This window comes from Neodiprion fabricii, chromosome 3 (genome assembly GCF_021155785.1).
Source record: "Neodiprion fabricii isolate iyNeoFabr1 chromosome 3, iyNeoFabr1.1, whole genome shotgun sequence".
NCBI classification, from domain to species: domain Eukaryota; kingdom Metazoa; phylum Arthropoda; class Insecta; order Hymenoptera; family Diprionidae; genus Neodiprion; species Neodiprion fabricii.
The window spans coordinates 26,721,076-26,745,957 of NC_060241.1; the positions used below are offsets into that span (position 1 = coordinate 26,721,076).

Consider the following 24,882-nt stretch of genomic DNA (forward strand, 5'->3'; position numbering starts at 1 on the left):
TGGGGAAAACCCACGCTTCGCGGACGACAGCCTGCAAGGCAGATTAGATACATTCCCGCGAGTGTGTGCGACATGTGTGTACGTACATACACGTGCGACTGTTACATGCGTATATCGTATGTGTACCATGACGGAATATAGAAAGAGAATTCGCGATGACGAATGAATCTTACCTACTGTACAGACGTTAGAAGTGGTAAATAAAAAGTGAAACTTTTTTTTGCAAGGATTATTATTCACGCGAACGTAGACAAATTTCTGCTGTATACGGATAAATAATGTAGATAGCATACGTTACAGGTGTATAACGTCCACCACGAGTGGGACATTTTTGATTGTTGTAGAAGATGTATAAAAAGCGTGATCCGTCGTGAAATAATCACAAAGTTTGGGCGATTAGCTCTCGGGCGTTACAAGTTTACGCACATGTATACAGCTATACTGTTTAGTGGTTGAAAATAACCGAGATCATATTGCGTCATAGGCAAATTAAATGAATTTAGTATGAAACAGGTAAGAGAAGTTGGCTTTTACGGGGGATATATCGTATTACATAGGTATATACACGCGTGCATATTGTGTATTGGCGGAGAGGGGCAGGGAATGGCGCTGAGAAGCAAGGTAGGCTATCGTGCCGGTTGTGCCCCGCCCCGACCTCAGGGTCGTCGTAATTACCGGGTGGTCCTCTTCGGTACCCCATAAATATTCGGTGCCTAGGCGGCACTCTTTCGGAACGAAATCACCGGAAAAAGCAAACCGACGGACCACGCGGAAGGTTAAGCTGCCTTCGTGCTCTCTCATCTCCCGGGTGATCTTTCGTCACCGCGAGGCGCAAGCTCGCCGCCAAAATCGTTTGTACAATTTACCACCCCTCGCGATGTACAACCGTCTCCAAAGTGCGGCGGAAAAATCTCTCTCGCTCTCTCTCTCTCTCTCTGTGGTAGAATCCGAATATCGCGCGATACTTCGGGGGTTTCGGGTCACTCCCGCGGCTGTATAACCACGGGAAGAGGAGGCGAAGAGGTAAGATGTAAGATGTAAGATGTAAGATGTAAGAGGTAAGAGCACGGGAAAAGACGGGCCGCAGGTGAAAGAGAGGCGGTGAAAAAAGGCCGCGCGAGGTCGGGGCCCCTCCCCCCCCTTCTCGCCTCGGCCCTGGCCAATCCTCGGCGACTCAACTCACTGGTTGTTCGCTCGGATCGGGATCGGTGCCGCTGGCTGGCACTCGCCACTCACCCTCCGCCGCACCGTTCGCCGTCGTTCGCCGTATGGTCGCGGCCACAGTGACGGTCAAACTGTTGGACGCAACACTTCGTGCAATCCCTGACGTGTGTACGGTACGCGTGTATTTGTGTGAAAAACCTGCCTGGCCAGATTCTGTTTCGAATAAATGGGTATAAGATAGTACGTACAGAAATGTGTGCAACGCCTCGCGCGCACCGTTAAACGCGTACGACTCGTCGACGTAAACACGGCGAAAATACGGATCGGAAATCGGGCCGACGGACGGGTGGATATTTCGGATCCGAGCGCGATTCGAGACAGCCAGGACTGCGAGTCTCCTCACCCGGCAGGATACGTTGCAAAATTCCCAACGCACGGTGAGGGTTACAACGCGCCCGTCGCTCCGGACGCATCCTTTACCTACGAGCATATTACATATACACCGAGTGTCTTGTTGATTGTACGTATTATTATTATTATTGGTGAGTGGTGGTGCCAAGTGCAAAGAGAGTGCGATTGCCTACGGTGCATGGGACTCGCTGCGATGCCGTGGTCGTTGAAACTACGGACTTACGGGTAGCTCGGTGAGTTCACTCATTCTAATATTCTTATTCTTATTCCAGCTTGTATTCTCTTCTTCCCCTTTGATCTTACTATCCCGAGTACGCGACGCGCATGCACGCATCCATCCATCCATCCATCCATCCATCCATCCATCCATCCATCCATCCAGGCCTCTCTCACTCTGTAATAATATACACCTACTTACGTATCCAGCATTACGGGTATCTATGTCGCCTAGAGCGACGATTCCAACGAGTGAGAGAGACAGAGTGATCGAGATAGCGTTAAGGAGAGACAGAGAGATAGAGAGAGAAAGAGCGCGAGCGAGCGCCGTCCTCTTCTTCTTCTCCTCTCGACAGTCTCTCCGCAATGCTCCGTGTGGCCGCGGGCCAGCAGCGACAGGCGCAATGCGAGCTGCCCGATTCTCGGGTTCTTGAGCCGCTTGCGCGCGTGCGGAGAGGCCGGCTCCCCTGCGCCTTTAATCTTTGTCGTATGCGGTTGTATAAGGACGAGGCGAGAGATGCTTTCCTACAGAATTTACGCTCCCACGTACGACAACGTGTGTACACACCGCGCGAGAGCGCAACCCGGTAGGGAAACGAAATAATGCGCCCGGGATATCGCCTGTTATATATGCCCAGCAAACCCGAACGGTATACACTATACACATACGTATGTATATTACACTCAAATAACACACGACTTGTATTACTATACGGATTATCTACACACCTGTACCCCACAACTCTTTACAAAAATCATGAGTTTGCTCCGTCGCAAGGAGTATCTTTACCTTATACATGTTTCTCAGCTACGTTTCCTTCCCGCCCGGAATACGCACGTACCTTGGGCTGCTGCCGTTGCTGCCGCTTTCAACGCTCGCGCTACCGCGTGCGTGCCTGCGGAAGATGCGTGCAAACGCGTATAAACAGGTATCGGGGTGTATTTAAAACCGTCTACGTATACGACATGGTCCCAGATTGGAATCTAAACGGAGACGTACGAGGTGTTAATCCGGAAGTGATCGACGTCAAAGCCGCGCGTGTAGGATCCTTGGATCCCGCGTTTTCTGCGTCCGTTCCCAACGCGGATGTGGGCGGCCCGCATGCCGGCTAGACACCGAGAGTCGTCGCGAGTCAGGTGCACGAATTTTTCGACTCGACGTCGAGAGTTCCCGTCCCCCGATTATCGCGTTTTCCGTACGGTCATAACACCTGCGGAGCGCCGCTGGATCGGCATGCTACGTGTGTTATACCTCGCTTCGTAAAATGCTGTTAAACAGGCACGCGGGGTAGGGTTGGGTTTTCGGACGGGGGATGAATGGTTGGGCGGAAATTCATTAGGGCGTAAACCTAATGAATCTACGCTTAATAAAAAGTCATAATATATCCTTCCGCGGAGGGGGGAAACGGGGTTACAGGGGGACCGGGACTCTCGGTCGGGAGAGACTGCACGCAGCGCGCCCCCGCACGCTCGGCGCTCTTCGAGATCCAGCCCACGAGATTATAAAGACTATGAGAGCGGCAGCAGACAGCTTGGCTAGAGCTCTGGCAGCCTCACTGTCTCCGACTCGGCCTCTGCAGCCTCTCGTCGTCGTTCCTTCCCTCCTCGCCTCTCCCGACCTCGAGGAATTCTTTTTCTCCCTTTGGCATCTTCCACTCTTCGTGTATCGCTGCCGCTCTCCTCATCCCGCAAGCATCTTCTTCCTCATCTTCGTCTTCTTCTGCTTCTTCCTCTCCTTTCGCTTCTTTCGCTTCTCTCGCTTCAACCTCGCGTACTTACTTTATATCTCAACGGGGAACACCGCGCTGTCGGCGGTCGCACGGACCAGCGCCAACTATCTGTGATACACGGGCCGAGTTGGGGTTTACATTCGGATTTAACAGGCGTGCGAAACCGTTGAGCTTTTATGGTTACGATCTATGAATCCCGTAGAGGATAATCGCGGTTCAGGGAGGTCACACTTGCCGCGAGCGGGTTCAACTTGGATGAAAAATCGAAAAGCGGTGATCATCGAGCGCGAGAGAAAGCTACTCGTGCACACGCAGGTGTCGTGGTGGGATTCTGGTCAAGCGGTTGTTCAAGCTCGTTTTCCAGCTGCTGGCCATGGGCTATGAATATGTACACCAGGTTATTCGACGGGGCACATCATCGCATCATGTGGGGAAATAACACGAGAGTCCAAATCGATGCCTGCCGTGTGTGTACGAGCGACTAATTCAGATGCGCACAAACGACTCAGGAAAATGTAAAAAGTGCCTCTGCGGATAAAACGTTGATTGCTTACCTCAGCATACATCGGTATGTATGACACGGTTTATCAATTTCTTGATTCGAACTTGATCTGGACCAACTGATGAGAAAAATTGTCTTTCGCGAAAAAGCAAATGTTCAGGGAATTCTGTAAGCGGATTATGCCGGTAATTATTCCACACGATGTGCACCCATGAAATGACCCGATGCGATATTTATATGTGTAACATGGTGTATTGAATACAACCGTATGCAGGTACGCTCATCTGCTGGTATATGCGCGTGGTATGATGTATGTATAATAATACTGCGGCGTGTACGAGCGCGGGGCCGCAGGCATAAAAACATTACATTACTATTCCACGCCAACAACAAAGTTATCTCTTGTTGGCTTCTTTTTACTTCTTGCATATATATATATATATATATATATGCATACATGTACACTCGGCTGCCTTCATACGACGCTGTACGTATTGTGCTGCTAGTATTTACCCGCATTGTAGCAGGTACAGCTTTTTAAAGAGATAAACTTTACTCTTGCTTTCCTTGACGCCACTTTATAAAGGTTGCTACTGCTGCGGCACGGTTGTTTCACTATATCATGTTCCCTAATGTTCATCGCTTGTTTTACACTCAATCACCTTGTCGCACATAGAACGGAAACTTATCACATGAACATACGTGAGAAGGTATGCTCGTACCTGCGAAACTGGCTGAAGTGATTCTATACATCTCCTGTGCGCCTCAATATATTCGACACGTATCGTAACTGGTAGCATTTATATTTAGGAATCGAAAAAACACGTTCACCAACGATTGTTTGATAATAACGGGATCGGTCGTCGTTTGGAAATTAAATTTATCCTTTATTCGAGTATTCATTTTCGGAATCCGCAAGTGTTTTTCTCCATTTTCTCGACTAATTGTAGATGAAAAATCTCCGTGGTGGGTAAATAATTACGCTAATTTACCGCAAACTTTCCTTATGAAATGTAAGAATTTTGATACTGTTGTACTTTTTCATGAATTGACGCATGCTTGAAAATATGCAATAGCGTGTTACGAATTTGTTGGAGCGCAATTCAGTCCTCGTAGGAAATGATCAGTATTGAGAACAGCCAATAGTCGATAATACCGACGGAAGACGTATGCTTAACTCGTTTGTCAGGGTAATTTTTCAATACATCATCTGCGTAGATATCTACATGTATATTATATATGTATAACGTTAACCCTTTGAAACATGCGGTATTACATCGCAATTAAAAATTTTCACGGTGTGAGAACGAAAAAAAAAAAAAACAAATAAACCACACGATCAATCCTGCTAATATGAAACTAATTGTATAGGTTGGAATTGCCCGTATAAAAATTGTCCCGCATCGTGCGATATCGGTGATCGAAATGAATGTGAAATAACGGAAGCACGGAGAAAAACATATTGTTTGAGTGACGTTAACGTAACGATACACCAGGGTAAAAAATCATTATTGAACAATTTGAGAATGATATTCAAGGAGTTGGCTTTTCAGAATAAGATTTAATTTTGTTTACAATGGCTTACTGGATTTTAGAAATTCATAAAGGTGCGAATTAGGGATCTTTCCTAAATATGCATCGCTCATCATTCGTGATGAGAAATGGTTTGGTTACACTGCGGAACGACGGAGTCGAGCAGAAGGTTGACGGTTGACGGTCAGGATTGAAATGTTTTATACTTTGTGTTCCAGGAGAGGCAGTGTCAGTGACTCAAGTCACGATGCACATGTCGCTGCTGCTGAGATTGGTGTTAGCGGCAGTGGGTGTGCTGCTAGCGGGCGGGGGTGCAGCCTTTGCGGATACGGTGGAAGTCGTCGGAGCCGGCGAACGCAACCGAGCCATCGCTGGTGTCGAGGCTAGCCTCCTTTCCCTTCTGGGCTTCGCGAAGAGACCCAGGCCGTCGGGATCTGCTCACGTGCCGGAGTCACTTAAGAAATTATATATTCGCCAGAGTGCCATTGGAATGGCGGACATAGCGAGGCCCGGCATACACGCTCGATCCTCCAACACAGTTCGCTCCTTCGCTCACGTAGGTCAGTACATTACGTATAATGCATATACGTATACGTTGGGGTGGTTCCTATTTGGGGTCGGAAAATCTGTGTCTAAAGCCTCAAGCCGCTGGGTCAACTGGAACACGTACCTCAAAGCTACGAAAGTTTCAAGAACATACATGTAGTTTTTATGATGACCAGTTATTTCGTTTTTTATGACTTTGGTATAAATTTAAGAGTCGTTGTTTATAATTGTAGGAACAAAAGTTGGGAATCAAAGAAAAATTTATAATAATTAGTTTCTTGTATACAAGCTCTCTGTCACGTTATTTTTATTAAGCTTATATTATGTAAGGAAACAATAATTGTAAAAATTTGAAAGTTTCAGGGGTGTTTCCGTCATTATAAGCTACAACTCTGCCAAGTTTCAAATTGTTCCTTCAGTTTATACGAAGGTCATAAAGAAACTAAGTAACTGGTTATAAGAACTATATGTAATTCCCATTTAAAACTTCCGAAGCTCTGAGGCACGTGTTTCAGTTGACATAGCGGCTTGAAACTTCACACAGATTTCTTTAGAATGATTTGGAACAGATCCGGGAGGCATCCCAATGAAAATTTTTACGACCCCCAAATCAGGACCACTCTAATATACATACATATACGCACTCGCGTTATTGACATTATGTAACGAGGACGAAGTTTTGGTTATAACGTATAGTAACGTGACGAATATCAACCTCATGATATGTTTGTACTATTATATTTACACTGAGAAAAATTTCATTTGTTACAGTGACTAGAAAAATTCAGTAAAACAGGTATCTTTAAAAAAACTGTTTAAATATTGTTGGAATTACGAAAAGCGAGGTACACGTAACTATTTTGCGCTATTATCTATCCTTTTTTGTTTATTGCAACGCAAAATCAGTTTGTGAAGTTTACTCTACTTTTTTAGCTAAACAAGGCTTTAACATTAATTTATTGTTGCATAAGCATTAAATTTTCGCAACAGTTGCAAGAAAATATAGCAACATTGATCGTAATGAGAAAGAATAGCAACGGCTACTAGACTTTCCGGAAACAGCTAGAAAATTAATTTTCATTTTGTGCCTAGAACTATATTTTTCGATTGTCGTAAAAAATGAAAATAGTTAAGGACTGAGCGGTAACCGGAACTAAAAATTTCTCTCGGTGTACATCTTGACGAGACTCGCCCTTCCTCCTTCTGTAAGCTACGGTGGTCATTATTAACCCCTATCTGTCTTGTATAGATACGTTAATTCATCGTGACTTTTAGCGATTTACCATTTTACCCTCTTACAATTAGTTTTCCCCCAGCCGACGGCTCTTAAGTGCTATTTCTGCATATGCAATCGTATACATTCGGAGTCTCTGACCGAGTCGAACGTTGCAGCGAAATTGCAGTCATGTTCCTTCTTCTGCTTGTTGATACCTAACATCCTCCGCGTCGCGTTCGCCTAACTGTAAAGATGCCTGCAGAGAGCCGTTGCGGAGGAGCAGGGCACCGATAATGCCGCCTCGATCTGCAGCTCAGATCCTGTGTTATATGCATCACGACGTTCCGCGATCACCGAGTGAATTAGCCTCCTACGATGCGTACGTATATTTTACGTGTCATCTCGTTGCGCCGCAGCAGCGCTTGCGCAAGTATAAATGCACGCGCCTTATTTTATGTATTTCCGTAAAAATTACAGCATCTCGGGTATAGGTATACTCGGTCAGTGCAATGGTATTCCACGATTGCCGCTGTCGGGTGTATTTCTTATTATAGAGGTTATAGAGGATGAGAGTTCTTCGTTAGCGTGGTTTGGAATCATCGTAATATGTTGGGAATGTAGTATTTCGTTATTGCTGCGCACGAGCAAGAAAAAAGTGTTTATGTGAAATTCTTCCAGGAATGACAATTTTCTTATTTTAATTCGAAAGAATTCCATTTAATGTAATATTAAAGGATAATTTCTGTGGGTCAATTGTAATATTTGTATGCATAAATGAGTCAACTTCATGATATTACGCATCACAGGTTTTCCTTGAGAAATTTGATTTTCATTTTGTTCGTCAATCAGCATATACATTATTCGGTTCATATTTATTTTATTTGTGCGTATAATGTGAAAAATTATGGCAACTCGGAAAAATATCAGCAGAATTTTATATGCTGTAAACTTGTGTGTACTCTGGTCAAATTTTGTTCCGCATTCGTTGAAATTATATCGGGATATGCGACAGTCGTGTCGTTGCCTCGTAATAAAACACCATCAAATTGAAAAGGATTTTCACCCAGTATTCAAGAATATACATCGCAGATTGAACATTTTTCGAATTAAATTCTACACGTAACGTTGTGTTTGATTTTCCACGTTTTTTCTTTACCTCAGAAGTTCAAAAATTTTGGGAAAATAATATCTTAGACCAAAGAGAGTAAACAATGAAACTTAATTTCTCTTCCCACAATTAATTCACAACTTTGATGAAAACTGTAAAAAAAAAACCTTATAAATCATAATCACAAATTAACAGATGCCGCTAACGATTTGTAAAAAATGGCGTGAACTTGTGTTTTATCAAGGTTACCTTATTCTTTCCGAGTCTCTTCGAAAATCTTGATGGCATATTATAACACATACCCTTTTGGACTCCCCCCTTATTATTAAGAAACGTTAATTAAAGAACGGCCCTGATCTCATATTATGTATTTGACGTCGACAGCGATCGTACAGAATTCCACCACATCGCGGACGAAGATTCGTAGTAAAAGTGGAGATCTGTGTTTCGTATCCCGCGCAACAGTTATTTACTGTATTTAGGGTGGTTCCCGACCCGCGTGCGATCGTTGTCATGATTTACTACCGAGTAATGTGTGCTTCACCTAGCTTCCCCTATCGACGAAGCTCTGTCGAGTAAGATTTTTGTAGTAAGAGTAAGGTAATTGTTGTCACGGCTTGAATACCTCTCCACGGGCGGTCGTTAGGGTTTGGAGACATTTTGGGGTTTTCTTCGGACTTACGTAAACACTTGACCGTCGGTCGTTCATATGGAATATGTATACCTATACCTATACGCATTAGCCCTCTAATCTTTTACGGTGTTGGTTTTGTGATTCTTAAACCCTGAGCTGTTGTAATGTGCAGTGGTTTTTCGGGTCTCAGGGATTAATGGAGTTATCGTTAGAGAATCGAATGATCGCAATTTTATAAATCAATTACCGTCAAGCGTATGGTAGGATTATCGATAACAACCGTGGTAGCAGATAGACGGGTACTCAGTCATCCTTTCAAGGTTTTCTATCAGGGTAAAAGAATTTCAATCATGTGTAATACAGTCGCAGTAATGACAAAATTTAAACTCGTTGACGTATATTGAACTCGTACATACGTTATCTTTTTAACCCTCCGTGAGAACGCGTGTGTTTTGCATCTTTCGTCCGTACACTTTTTCGAAGTGTTCAAGGCATTCATGAAATGAGAAATATTCAGGATTTCTGCTCAAAGTGTTGACTAGATTATGCAAAAGTTGACAGACAGATAAGAAAAAATATAAAAGAAGTTTAGATCCAAGAAACTGCAAGCGTCTCTCTAGGAATATCGCAAATATCCGTATAATCGGTTGATGTCATGGGCGCGTGCTGCACAGCAGCAGTAAAGGTATGAAATGCACGTTGTGTTCCCGGTATAAACGCGTGGGCGTCGGTATACCTTAGGTATAATATCCCGTGTACTATAATAATGATTTACAACAAATATTTACACAGCGATTTTCCACGCGTATTATAGAAACTACTGCTACGAATATACCTATACCAGGGGCACTATAACCGAGCGAACAATGAGACCGTTGAACCGTGGGCATTATGTAGGAAACGGCGAATTCGTCACGCCTTTCGCACAGGTTGATTCCCGGGTGCTGGACGAGCCCCTCGGGCGCGGTTGTCACCGCTTAAGATGCGTTCAAAGAGCACCTTGCCTTTCGGGTGAAATATGGGCGTATCCGTGACATTGACATAGCATGATGCTCACTGTTGGGGACCAGGAACAATAAAACCGTGGTGAAGACGAGGGCGGAGTGCTGAGGGTATCAATTACAAAGCCTCCTTTTCTGTTCCTTCGTCCGTTCAGCTTTGCACGACGATTAGTGAGTCTCTATTGTATAGGTATAAATACGTAGTACGTACTACGATTCTTTACCTCAAAATTCACCTCTTACACCTTACAGCCCTTGTACACTGCCTATGCGATTACACGCGTAAAATGGAACACTTGAGACTCACGTGCCGTAAGCGATAGAGAAAGAGAGAGCAAAAGAAAGGAAAAGAGAGAGGGAGCATATAACGCGGTGGTGCCTGGTGCTTGGTGCAGGCTGCGTGAGAGAGGGCCCCCCTATAGCTCTGGCTGACCGAAAGATCGAAGAGAAAGATTACGTGCGGAGGATACCGGGCGGTAGATCACGCTCGATTGGACACGCATCGCAACTGGGTGGAATCCGTGGGTAAACATGTTTACCGGGGCTCGCCCGTCGCCGTATAGTCTCGCGGAACTCCTCGCCTAGAATACATACACATACAAATACATGCTCACTCTGCGAAGAGTATTCCTATATTGCTCAGCTGCTGGCTGGCGGACTGGCTGCCTGGCTGGCTGGCTGGCCGGCTGGTAGCGCCGACGCACACTTGGAGCATTCTGCAGTATTTTACACATCGCGAAGAACTGAGCAGCGCAACAGGCCGCGGACTTCTTGAATATATTCCGGTCTCTTAGTTCTGAAGCCTGGGTTCACGGACGGACGGTTGCCTGCGAGTATACCGTCATCGTCGACTTCTTCCTCCTCCTCCTCTTGCTCTTCTTCCTCCTCCGCTTCTTCTGCTTCTTCTTCTTCTTCTTCTACTTCTTCTTCTTCTTCTTCTTCTTCTAGACTCGAGGAATTTTAATTGTCGCGTTTGATCCTAAAGAGATTCTTGGTAAACCGTGTCGGTCTCCGTCTCCATTCCGCACCATTTTCACGGCAGTGTAGGTCCGTGTGGACCCAAATGTTACGGCTAGATGTTTAAATCGGGAACGGGCGTGTGTCAAACTACAATACGTAGGAGTGAACGTGTCAATTATTCCTATGGGTATTAAATATTTGCATATACATAACGTCTGGCAAATGATAATTACATTTTCACTTGTGTCATACAGGTATAATGTGACAACCATATTGTACCCGTATAACCCTCGCGAAAATCTTATCTTTACATAAGGTAAACTACCAGAACCTATGCCTAATTATCACCTGCTGGATTGATTTTACGTTTAAGGAGTCGTTAGACGTGTGTAATTAGTGTATAATACCTCCGGCACTATTGGGGCAAAGGGGGGGTGCCCATTATATCCACCTAATTCTTAATCGCGTACTGGTAAGGCACAAATACGCCTTATCGCCATGCATTTGCATTAAAGGCTTCACGGCTGCTGAGGCTGCAGTCAGGGACTGCAATTTATCGATAATCATAAGTCGGACCTCAAGGTGACAGCCAGTTGACAGATGGTTATACGATGTGCATCGATGCGAAACGTACACACATGCGCTACCGCTTTTTACCTGTGACAATGTGGCTGCTGCATGCGTTTTGTACACGATAGAAAGCTGTTTGGTTCTCTTACGCTTCTCTCAGCTTCATTAATTTCCTGGTATATCGCTATTGCACACATAGGTATATCATTTGGATATAGTATAGTGAACAAATTATCACAAGGTAAACTCAAATTATTCTTTCGAACATAGTACGGGACCGTACGAAAATACTATGTGTATAGGTGTATACGTACATATATATAGGAAATCGTCGAACACTCGTAACCGTAAGTTATTCTCGCTCAGAAAATTGAGTCGTCGTGAATTAATGGATTCCAAGTTATCGGCGGCTCGAATCTTCCCATTGTGAGTTCCGAGATTTCACGCTGTAGATCTTTCTACGCATGGAAACAAGAAGAAAAATACAAAATACAGCTACAGTCGTGAGGCAAACGTGTTTTCGTTCTTCTACCCGACTGTGCCCAAGATTCAATTTTATATACTTCAATACTTGTGAGATTTTGTTGCCGAAACAATTTCTATTATGATTTTGATGAAATATCGCTCGTGCGCTGCGTATAATGTAATACATGATGAGTACTTAGCGACATTGCGGGGCCGATCAGTATCGAAGATATCCAGAAATATTAATATTTCAAAAGATCACGGCGCATCTATTCCTTAGGACGGAGAACTAGTCCAGATGTTGGTGACTCGCAATTAGGTACCACTAATTCTGTAGTCATTTTAATTCATTATCTGATCCTCGCATTGTACCCGTGGGGAGGCCAAGGGATGTATACCTATTGTTAGGGCTCATTAGGTCTTTGGGCTAGGTTCCCCTAATATTTCCGTGTCGATTTACCAATTTTAGTGCCTTCTTTTGTGCCCGTTTCCTCCGCGCTTCCCTATCGTTCAAATGATGATAATAATCTAGGTTTACAACCGAAAATCCGGCTCTTCGTGGAATTGGAAAATTTCATTCATTCCAGAGTTTGGCACGAGGAAACTTTTTGTTCTATACAAAAAAAAAAAATAAAATAAAAATACTTCGCTATTATACGAGTTTTCTTTTTTTTTTTTTGTTTCTGTAAAGTATCATAACGCAAGGTTTCTGTTTATACTTTTCAAAAATGTACGCTTCAGAGACCGTTTGTAAGTAGTAAAGAACCTTGGTTGATTTTTTCATCTCCTTTTTTTTCCCAATATTTCAACAACTTGCACTTTCTAGTCTGCGCAACACGCTGCTGCTAAACTATATTATTATATTATGTAGTACGTAATTTTATACGCTTTTGAAATTCTTTGATCGGTCTTGTAAAATATTAAGTTGTATTTGTAAATATTTACAAATATCATTTAGAGATTATGTTATATAGGTATAAAGCATATCAATATGTGCAGTGTTTTAACACTTTATCAGACATCGAAAACAAGCGTATCTCTACTCGACTGGGACTACCGAAAGTAGAAAAATCAGAAAGATTACAATCAGGGTCCGTGGGAAAGAATCTCTTTCCGAGACACGTGTCACTCGGCATCACCTCCTGCACGTGTGCCTTCTACGAATTCATTACGTGCCCAATTACTCTTAATTGATTGAGTGTTGTACCATTTTATGCGTCTTCGTCAGAAATTAGGCTTCATTCCTTGGCAACGTATATGTATACATACCTACATGTACGATAGTCGGTTGAAAGAAATCCTCGGGTTCCGTTCACCGTATTTATTATCCCATTTTTCACTTTCTTTTTTACTCTGCTTTTTGCCGGTTTTCCACACTGAAATTACGGCACTGATTACCTTATATGCACCAATTTCTAAACGTAGTTTTTTTACTTTGATGCACTCTTGGACGAATGGGATTCGTCCCTAAGCATAATAATAAAGTCATTAACAAAATTTATGATGTAAATTTGACGACCCTTAATCTCCGGGTGGATATCAAGTCGGTATGCATAAAGTCCTGGCAAGAGCAGCAATGGGAAGCGATGGTCTGAGATACTGTATCGGATACACCTATTTCACAGAAAAATTCAGAGAAATAATTATTCTACAGTTTAACGATAAGATCACGGGAAGAAGGAAAGAACGTCAGGGAAACTATTGCGAAAGAGACAGAGATAGTTGATTTCTCGGTAAGTCGTTGTGATTGGTGATGTTTCGAGGCGTGCCATGATGCCGTTTTTAAAATTGAACGCAACCCGCAGCCTTGCCGCGTACATAATGTAGGATATGTGTAATACATACTTGACGAGGACGCCGCGAATTATACAAAAATTAACTACGTCCCGCTGCATCTGCATTCCTGAATACCCATACCCACATATTTCGTACATCTGCAGACTATAACGGACATTTTCATACAATAATGATCGAGGCACGCGGTATTCGATACGTTATCGATCGTTCAATTATTCGTTTTTATTTTTTTTTCAACCTCGGACCGATGATGATGCCACGATGCGCAAAGTTCCCGCGTCAGAGAGGACAGTCGGCGTTCTGCATGGATGACTCACTGCCTTTCCAGCTTTTAGTACATTTTTAGTGATGGCAAACGGAAGTGTTTAATCTAAAAGAACTGATAAAATGTCTTGCCGTTTGGAATCCTTGTTTTTTTTTCTACCACGGTCTCGTCTATTACAGGCCTATTATTGCAGTTATACCGATCCACGTATACGTACATATTATACGTCTCATTTTATAGGTAATTTTAAAACGGGATTATTATGACACCCGAATTTCACATCCAAGCGCTTCGATGCGATACCCAGAGTCAGAGTTGTGGATAAATTTTATCAACAGCGGTAGTCACTGTACATGATAAATAATTGATGAAAAACAAATAAAATGGAGAAAAAAACAATATAAAAGCCAGTGTAAAAAAAAAGTGTGCTATATTATCTGGCCGTGCACGGTGATGCGAGATCCGCATGAACACGCGGCACACTGTAGCCCGAACGTTGGAACGATGATACGACGGAGATCTGTGTGTATGCCCAACCCTAACCGACGCGTTGCGTTTTTCTCTTTTATTTTCCAGAGAGCAAGGTCGACGAGAAATTCCAAAGTCCGCACAGATTTCGACTGTCGTTTGACCTGAGCAGCGTACCGTTACAAGAGACGCTGCACGCTGCGGAGCTGAGCTTGTCGCGGGTCGCCCTGGTGGCATCCGACGAAGACGCGGAAGGCTCGAGGTACCAGCGCATCCTCATCCACGACATCGTCCTGCCTGGGGTCCGGGGTCGGAGTAAACCGATCCTCCGATTAGTGGACAGCAAGCTTGTCGACACGAGGGAGAATTCATCGGTGCCTCTGGACGTGCATCCGGCGGTCGAAAGGTGGATACAGAATCCGGCCCACAACCACGGCCTCCTGGTTGAGGTTCTTGGAGCTAAACGGCGGAAGGAGGAGCACGTGAGGCTCAGGCGAAGCGTCGGCGAGGACGCCGAGTCCTGGACGGCTAATAGGCCGTTCCTCTTCACGTATACCGACGACGGTAAGAACGAAGCCGCATCGGCTAATCGGATAATGGAAAGGCGCGCGAAGCGGGCGGCTGTCAGGAAAAACCGGAGGAGAGACGGGCGGGAAAATTGCCGGCGACACCCGCTCTACGTGGACTTTGCGGACGTCGGATGGAACGATTGGATAGTCGCACCGCCCGGTTACGACGCGTTCTACTGCCACGGCGACTGTCCGTTCCCCCTTGCCGATCATCTCAATTCGACGAATCACGCAATAGTGCAAACCCTTGTCTACTCGACGAACCCGAACAGCGTACCGAAGGCCTGCTGCGTGCCCACAGCCCTGACTTCCATATCCATGCTCTATCTCGACGAGGAGAACAAGGTGGTGCTAAAAAATTATCAGGACATGGCTGTCCTCGGGTGTGGGTGCCGCTGAGAGGATGGCGATTCCCCTTAAATTCTGCAATTCTCGATCCGCTGGAATCGATGATGGACGAACACGCTGCTGCAGCGTTATAAGTTTTCGGAAAAGGCATGTGTTTAATGTACGGGACAATGTATTTCGCTCCGATGAAACATGTGCCGATACGAACGGGGCTTTCATCTCAACATAACCGAATCTATCTACAAGATGATTTGTAAATCGTGGGATGAAAGACTGTATCCTCGAATTACACAGGTCGAACGTATAATTTATATTTATATATACTTCTGTACATTGCAGTTAATTCTATTATCATTTGGAAATTTATCAATCCCGTGAAACCTAAATCGGTTCGGATGGAAATTTACCGATCAGCAAATGCTGCCGGAATGGTAAAAGTGTGAGGATTCGCAAGTTGCGTAGTGACGATCTGCCGTCAATCGATTGGTGTAAAATAGGACTCGGCATGTCAATTATTGCCCTGGTCTCCACCTTTCCCTTGAACCTTTTTGTCCTCACTACCACAGTCTCTCCCTGTTTCTCTCTCTGTCCATCTCTCGACTACCCTTGGAGACATGGTCCCCCGTTGAATATCTCGAATCGCATAGAAGAAGAATAAGGATACAGCATATCCAGCGAGATCGCTCCATTCTCGAGACTTCTACACAGAGTGAGATAGCGCGTGTGTGACGCTGCCGCATTCTCTACAGTTTCAGTAATCAACAAACCTGGCGGCCTATCCAACCGCGGGAGCCTTAAGCCGCGTGCGTGATAGGCAAAGCCGAACCTCCTTGGATATAAGCAGCGTGTCATTTATTAATAAGGCTGTAGAGAAACCGGTATAGATTTATAAATATATAAGCGACCGCAGGTGCTACTTGTCCGAGAGAACGCAGCGGCACAACGGAGATATACGGCGAGGAAAGGCCGGGGAGATATTGTTTCAAACGATATTTTGTAGTAGTAGTAGTAGTAGTAGTAGTAGTAGTAGTAGTAATAGTAGTAGTAGTAGTAGTAGTAGTAGTAGTAGTAGTAGTAGTAGTAGTAGTAGTAGTAGTAGTAGTAGTAGTAGTAGTAGTAGTATTAATAGTAATAGTAGTAGTAGTAGTAGTAGTAGTAGTAATAGTAGTAGTAATAACAATAATAATAACAACAACAACAACAACAACACAATAACAACAATCGTAATAGTAATAACAACAGTAATAATCGTAACAATCATAATTATAGCAGTTATGATAGTAATAGCAATAACAATGATAATAATAATAATAATAATAACAATAATAATAATAATAAGAATAATAGTGCACTTGCGCGCGTGTGTGTTGAGAAGAGTGCGCGATCGTGTGGGCATATTTTTTGTACAACACACACACACACACACACACACATTCAAATGTATGAAATATGTATATTTGAATGTGTTTCTGCATTATCACGCATGCCTGGGCCGACCGTTTAATAGTAGTATAGTATATGGATTTACTTGCGTACGGGTATGTTGAAGCGTGAACGTTGTGGCCGGCGAGTCTTTTTTTTTTACTTTTGCTTTGTTTTTTCCCCTTAATTTCTTACTTTTTTTTCATCATTAAAATTTATAACGATCGATGAACGCGCCATGACACCTGGCGCGCACAGCGAACGGCGAATGTTACGTCTGATCTACGATCTCCGATCTCTCACCTCTGATCTCTAAATTCTTGGTATCGAACAGCCGCGGATTCCTTCTCCACGGTCCGTCGACGTAGCCTGCCGAAGAGTAAATAAAAGAAGAGGAAATACGTATAATATACGATAATTATAGTAAAAAAGAAAAAAAGAAAATCATTGAGAGGAAGGAGGAACAAGTCGATGATAATGATGAAGACGATGACAACAACAAAAACAACAACAACAATAACAACAACAACAACAACAACAACAACAACAACAACAATCATAATAACGGCAACTACAAATCGATCGATGATACGAAAATGAAATAAGATAAAAGAAAACGTCGCCGCTGTGTTGTACGCGCCTTGCCGGCAAGAATGCAGCGTCGGCATTGCGTCATTGACAGTCAACAACTCTTAATATATCGCGTAAGAGTGAAATCGGTAATTTTCCAAGAGTGCTGCTGCTGCTACGGTGTGTCACATACACTCTCGGCAGGCAGTCGCCGCTGCAGGATCGAATCGGGTCCAGGTGTGTCCTCGCGCGACTCTGTATCCTAAACGCATACATGCACGTATCAGGTGTTACACCTGTGGTCGGAAAGTATGAGACGTACGTTGTGTATATCAGAGGTGACGTACCTACATGCGAACACTGTGCCAAACTTATACGTACACCTGTACGTAATATTTAATATGGGAGAATCTGAGAGGCCTCTGAGTGGGACGAGTGGAAGCGAGTTGAAGCAAGTGGTAACAAGTGGCAACCGGGAGTGAAAGAGTGAAAAGCCCGAGTAGCGCGGAAGGCGGATGGTTGGAGGGGATATCGAGGGGATGGAGGAGGAAAAAGGGAATGAGAATGAGGATGAGGATGCGGAGAAGGGGAGACTACGGAATCTTTGAGAATCTTTTAGAATTTTTCAAGACAGCTCGAGACAAGCGAGTTGAGACTGTATTTAGGCTTAGTCACAGGTGGCACGTCCCGAAGCTATCCTGTGTGTTTAACGTACCCCATTTATAGATGTGAGTAATGTATTTATGTGATCGCATACCACGGATAAATATTTAACATAAACTGTACCTGCTTAAGGATTACTATTTATTTTTTACAAACAGAATTGAAGCATGTGTATATTTGTACAAAAGTTATTCTTTCGTTTTTTTCTTTTTTTTTTTTCTTCTTATGTATTTTTTTTTCTTTCATCTTTTATTGTTGTTAAAATGCTAAAATATTACTCGATGTAAAATGTGTGAATAGATGATTATTATGTGTAAACTTTTGTAAATATTAATTATGTTTGTAAAGTATGAATTATTTTTATATATATATATATATATATATATACTCATATATGTATGTATATTTTTAAAATACAGATATTTACCGTTATATCCATAGTTCCCAAATGTACACTTCTATATTGATAACACGTGTAAATAGTGAATAAAATCCAAACTATAGCAATTAACCGAATTTATAATACTATCGTGGAGTTTCTTGTAACCCAACCACTGCGCACCATTTGCTTCCAGGCATTTTCAACAATGCATGCTATATGTAAAACATAATGAAGTTTTTTCGCTGCGGAAAAGCGCACCAGACTTTACAGGGTAGTTATTATTTTTTTAACCTGTCTTTCACGTGCAAATCGGGAAGATCATGTCGAAATCGCATCATCTTCGATCCCTCATCATGCCTACAAATTCGCAATCAAGTTTACAGACACAGTACGGATATGTGTGATTACAGGTACCACCAATTTAAATTTCCAATTGCACAATTTAAAACGGAACTCTGATAATTTTCACTTTATTAATTATCACTGAACTTTCTACCGGTGTACGAACTTCATCGGAAAATCATTTTTATTTAATAAAGAACCCGTTTATTAACACACCTTACTTTTGCACATTATACTCAAGTTATGTCGAATAAAATTGAGATTCTCGGCATAAAAAATCTCGCATTAGAAAACATGCTATAAATTTATCTTGCTGGCACAGGTGACAAAAGTTTAGAGAACTTGTAATTATTGAAATTAGATACACGTACAAAATCGTATAAAAAAATTACATCAGCAATTAATTGTTAATTTTCTACTTAATTCGAGATTTATTTCATGTTACTACTGAAAAATTTGCATATTCGACTTCCTAAATTCAAATTCCCATGTAAATTTCCACGAATTATAATAGGGGTATTCATTACTTGTAATTGATGGTGCGATAACTTTTGATGGATCTGTATTTTTTTCAAATATTTTGTTTTTTTGTTTTACAATTTACACGCTCGTACATTTAGTCTTAATGTTGATAGATAAGGAATTCTACAATCGTATCATGTACCGCGATAAAATCCAAAGTTTACGAGTGTAACGAACGATTCGCGAAAAGTTAACCACGCTCTCCGAACGACAGTTAATTCTTAATCGTTGATCACGTATAAAGATTAGAAGACTATACATAGGCATGAAAAAGTTCCCAACACCCTTGATCCGACAGTAAAATTTGTACCGGTTGCGTATGTGTAAAGAGGTTTTGTGCGATTGTCTTTGAAACTATGAGCGGTAAGTCGGGTAAGGGTGGAAGATGCTAAAATAAGCTCAAATTGAAATGCATAAAACCTTTTAACACCACGCCATTCAACATTTAACGACCCAGGAGAAACTTGGACTCCGTTGAAATAAAATTCTCGCCGCAGGTTCTTATTGCGGCCAACCACGGTAGATATCCATAAATAATTTCGATATTTAGCGAAATAAACGTTGGCGGTGGTTTTTTCTAGTACTCTCACTCCAACACGTTGTCTCAAAATCATCATAACCATTATGACCGAAAATAAACCAAACTTATTATTTGGACTTATATTTGACAATACCGTGGTGTATTAAAATCTTTTAACTTCCAATACTAAACAGCGTTATTCGGTAGCTGGACTTGAGTCCACCCGACCGGAAACTGAGCAAGTACACGGGGGCAACCGAACGGCTTTAGCTCGCTGCAAAGGGCTGCTACTTGATTCGCAATTCTCAGTCTAATATTAGCACAGCGTTCAGTATTCTAATGGTTGATAAAAAATGTCAATCCATACACCTACGGACGTCGGGTGGTCGAGTATATTATTAGACTCCATAAAGATTGAAGCTGTTGGTAAGAATCGAAAGTTGAGAATTGGAGGGAACACGTATGAGGGGGCCGCTGTGAGAAATGGGTTTTAAAGGCTGCCCAATGTTGTGTGTGCAGTCTGTTGTACCTTCTTGACACATATATAACTGTATTTGGCCGTTCAAACATCTCACCTACCATCTAAACTCTTTTGTTCTCGTTTTCTTCGACACTTACGAACTCTCGAACGAGCTGTCTTTACCGTTTAGACCTCGGTAGCTCGTATACCACTCTCACAACAGTTTATATAGAAGGTGTTGATTTAGCGCGCGCATCAGGGATGTGACGTGACCCTTTAATAGTTAAAACTGCTGCAGGTCCGAGGTTACTTAAACATATCTAACCAGTTTCGATTAGTCACTCAAATATTTTACCAGGTAGATGGCCACCGTTCCTCCACTATATCCTCCGCGATGTGGATGTGCTTGGGAATGAATAACACGTGTGGTCTTTGTGAACCTGCGGCGAGACCGCATCGGATATTAAATCCTTTGCGGTTTGAAAAATTGCCGACAGTCAGGACCGTCCTTCCTGTGCAGCGGGCGGAGCAGTGATCATCTCGAAGTCAGCCTACTTCTCTTTTGCACATTTCCATTGTCCGCAAGGTAATTGCTATCCTTGACGACCGCACAGTCGTCGAGAAATTCCGCCGTGACGTTAAACGCCAAAAAATTATAATTAACCGTAATAACTCGAGACGGATTCCGAAGTTTAGTGTAACCCTCTCTAGAGTTGAAACTGATTCTTCAAGTTATTTTCCGTTTCATGCTCCGTGATAATTAACGAATTTTATTTCGCTTAACGCGGAGGGATCGTAAAGTTTATTAGGTGAAATTCTTTCAAGATTATAGCGCACCTTGGATAAATGTGTCTTCGACTATCGCGTTGGTCCAAGTATCTTTCTGTTATATAACAAAGGTTCCAATAAGCCGTACGGTTTATATCATGTGACATATACTTCTTACTTTGATTGCGTTTATAACTACGAGAATCGTTAAGTCTCGCAGATCCTTATGCTTTTAATTGCTGTGATAAACCTGGGACGGTATAAAATTCATCTGAAATACGGCAATCCTTTGAGAATTACCTCTTGGTCTGGAAACTTTCAAGTCTCTCGGTATAAAGAATCAGAAAATGCAGTGTACTAACTGTTACTTTAAGCTTGATAGCAAACGGGTGTATAAGGCTGAGGTTCGATTATAATAAGCCAGAGCTATCTCTTTTCTGTAGGTACAGGAAACGCTCACGAGAAATATAGTTTAAAGTAAGTTTTGTAGAATTTGTTCAACCAGAATTTATCTGGTAACTTGACTGCCGTGTGCTGAGCAGCTAAAGGAGCTTTCGCAGAGCCGCTGCTAAATACGCTCATACCTGACCTTACCTTAATACCACGGTTAAATCCGGCTTGTCGGATTTGAACCTACAAGAATAAGGTGACTGCTAATGGTAAGATAAACGTTCTTCGATGTTTTATGCATTTTAACCATTCTTTACAGCCGATTCGAAAACGCTTTTGTGTTACCACAAATCCTAGAAAAAACCTGCATTATATACATATATATATATATATATATATATATATATATATATATATATATATATATAATAATAATTTAGGACGAGTGGTCATCTCGAAAGCACAGACGTTTTTATGTGCGTAAAATAAGGTACGGGAAGAGGAGAGAAACCAATTTTCGATGTCAAAAACAGTTTATACATATTCATCATAAATTAGATGACTTTATTTTAAACTTAGACGTTCGTATGCATTTTTCTTTCAGTGCAAGTAAAAAAAAAAAAATTAAAAGAGCGTTGCTGGTACACTTGAAGCACACGATCTGCGCAATTTGCGAATCTAACGCATACGCTGCAGCTAAACGACGGAGTTCAGATGTATACGGTGGATTAAAAACAGGATGGTAATTGATACTCTGCTATTTAATACAATGTATGTATACGGATTCCGGTTACAACTGACTTTCTGTTGTCAGTCTCTGAGCTATGGAAGGATCTCTCGCGTCTGTCTTCGCGATAAAACTCTGAGATAAACTGCCGGCTTTCGACGTAAATTCTTTCGTTATTTTAGGTACAAACACGTTCCAACTTAAAACCTTTCGAGCTAGTTTGTTTAATCGCGGTAACCGGCGTTGGAACCATTTATTATTTCTTTTTAGCAGTTGGCTTACAAATGGAACCTAACGCCCCTGCAGAGTGTGGGATACTGCGCAGCGCATCATTATCTTCGGAATTGGTAACCCCACTGCACAAGAGATTGTGAACGTTCACCTACTTACCAATCCAGCCGAAAACTGAATTGATTAATTAGTAACCGGTGTACGCATGTGAATACGATGGAATCTGTAATATTGAACATGCTGCTATCAAGACTTCTTCGTATTTCTGCAGCTAAAGTATAAATATCATGGGATAATGTCGAACATTTTATTCTACAGGAGTTTGCAGAACGTCGTGTACACGCCTAAGAACTGGTACCAATTGATTATATTTTTCAGGAACAGGCTGGCTTTGAGATCGTAAAAGCTAACGGCTCTCCGAAGAATGCAAAGCAACGAATTCGTTACGTTTGCAGATCATTCGTTCGTTACATTCCGCGGCCTTATTCACTTCGTTCTCCCTGTACACTCGTAGTGAATAATAAAATTTAATCTTTAGTTACGACCCGTGAAAATCAACACTCAAAATTCATGATACCTGCAAAAGAATCTCAGCTTTTGGAATCATTCGTTGAAAATGGTTTAAGAATATCGTATCTAGAATTCGGGTCAAGCTACTGTGCAAACAAATTCTAAAGCTTTCAACTTTTGATTTCAGAAGAGGGACACATTATTGAACAGACTCAAATTGTATAGCTTGTTACCAAGGTTTGTCAAAGTTTAGCAGCACTATCGCCGCAACTTCGAAATTTTTCTGCGGGAAAAAATATATATTGGTTTCGAAAGTTATAAGAAAAAAAATCAACCGTCGGTGGGTTGTCCATTCCTCTTACAAGCATAACGGAACCAATATGATTCAAAAAAATATTTCTAGCTTCTGTTACAAGTCTATAGACGCGATTTAGCTTCCACCTTCACGAGCTTCTTGTATTCGTCAATGAGTCAGATTTCGATTAATTTAAGGAGGTCAGATTCATTCGAAATTAATAAGCAACATTATTTCGTTCCTGTTGGAATTCCACCGCATTCAGCAAAGCGAGGTAATGACCTGCAAAATACATACTGTCAGACAACTTTAATATCGGCTCTGACGTATAAATGATTGGTTTTGAATTTAAAACATTCAATATAACGTAAACTACCGTACTTACCGTATGAATCACTACGATACTGTATCTAAAGTGTGACTTAGAAACAAAATTGACATAGTTTGAACGCGTTCTGAAATATTTGAGTGGTGGCGTGAAATCAAACCTGCGGTGGAATTCGTTATGTTGAGAGTATATAATACGTATACGTATATATGTAGACATATTATTTAGCAGCCGTTTCGGTTAGGTTAGAAAAAGAAGGGAAAGAAAAGGAAGAGAAACTACGTTAGCTGTCAACGTGACGTCAATGATTTTTATGATAATAGACGTCCGTTGACCGCTCAGCTGTTGTTGTCTGGCTCAAAGAAGGATCTTGTTATAAGTTAGTTAAGGACGTCGATTTATGGTGTTCCGATGCGAGCTGGAAATATCAACTATGTTCATTGCCCCAAAGCTTTCTGGTAACCCAAATAGTCTCCGAACACGTTTCAGTATCACTCGATGCGTACACACGCACGTTTTTTTCCATCTTATTTGTACGCATTCTCCAAAGATGCGTCTTTCCGTGTGCGAGCGTACATCTAGTCACGTTACATTGCTACGGAGAGGATCAAGATTTCCGATTTGAACTCTCGCAGCTCGGTCGAACGCCGGTGATTTACACGTCAGCACGCGAGCGTAATCATGTAAGTCCATATTCACTGTCAATGGATGTTTCCGAAGTGGCAAGAAAAGAAGATCCGTGATCCTTAAATTCGCGTGGGAACCTCAATTAAGTCGGAACGTTCCTGTCATACTTTGTTGGTGATTTATAAATTTATACGTACGCATGTACAACGCTACATACCTGCAATCTTGGAGAGACCTATAATTGCCTATGTGTGTATTCATACAGCTAGTCACCGTCGATGAGACATACTTAACGTGTTTGACGAAGCACTCATCGAGTAGAGAAAAAAATGTTCAATTTCTACGAAGGAGAAATCTGCCAACTTAACATCATCGTCCGACTGTTTGTTCAACGTTCAAGAAGCTTCTTCTATTACGATTTAGGCAGCCATTATACAGAGTTTGTTTATAATTAACAAATAATCGCGTCGAAGTTCAAACACATGAATATCTTAAAGGTGTGAATAAAAATAGTAAAAGAAAGAGAGAGAAAGAAATTCTTAGCGTAGCAGAACAGTGTTAGTGTAAAGTATGACGAGAATTTTTTTGCTAGATCAAAGAAAGAATTTCGCAAGTATTATTA

General features: G+C 42.2%; 1 protein-coding gene across 1 annotated transcript; it reads left to right on the top strand.

The window, feature by feature from the left end:
* The first annotated feature begins 1,215 nt into the window (after positions 1 to 1,215).
* On the top strand, positions 1,216 to 16,619 carry LOC124179186 (protein decapentaplegic-like). Its single transcript, XM_046563386.1, has 3 exons — positions 1,216 to 1,808; positions 5,775 to 6,116; positions 14,695 to 16,619. The coding sequence occupies exons 2-3, from the start codon at positions 5,804 to 5,806 to the stop codon at positions 15,552 to 15,554; spliced, it is 1,173 nt and encodes a 390-aa protein (XP_046419342.1). The 5' UTR covers positions 1,216 to 1,808; positions 5,775 to 5,803; the 3' UTR covers positions 15,555 to 16,619.
* Positions 16,620 to 24,882: the final 8,263 nt, after the last annotated feature.

Coding starts and splice junctions, on each gene's coding strand:
- LOC124179186 (XM_046563386.1), top strand. CDS start 5,804: ATGCACATGTCGCTGCTGCTGAGATTGGTGTTAGCGGCAGTGGGTGTG. Junction 6,117..14,694: donor TCGCTCCTTCGCTCACGTAG/GTCAGTACATTA, acceptor TTTATTTTCCAG/AGAGCAAGGTCGACGAGAAA.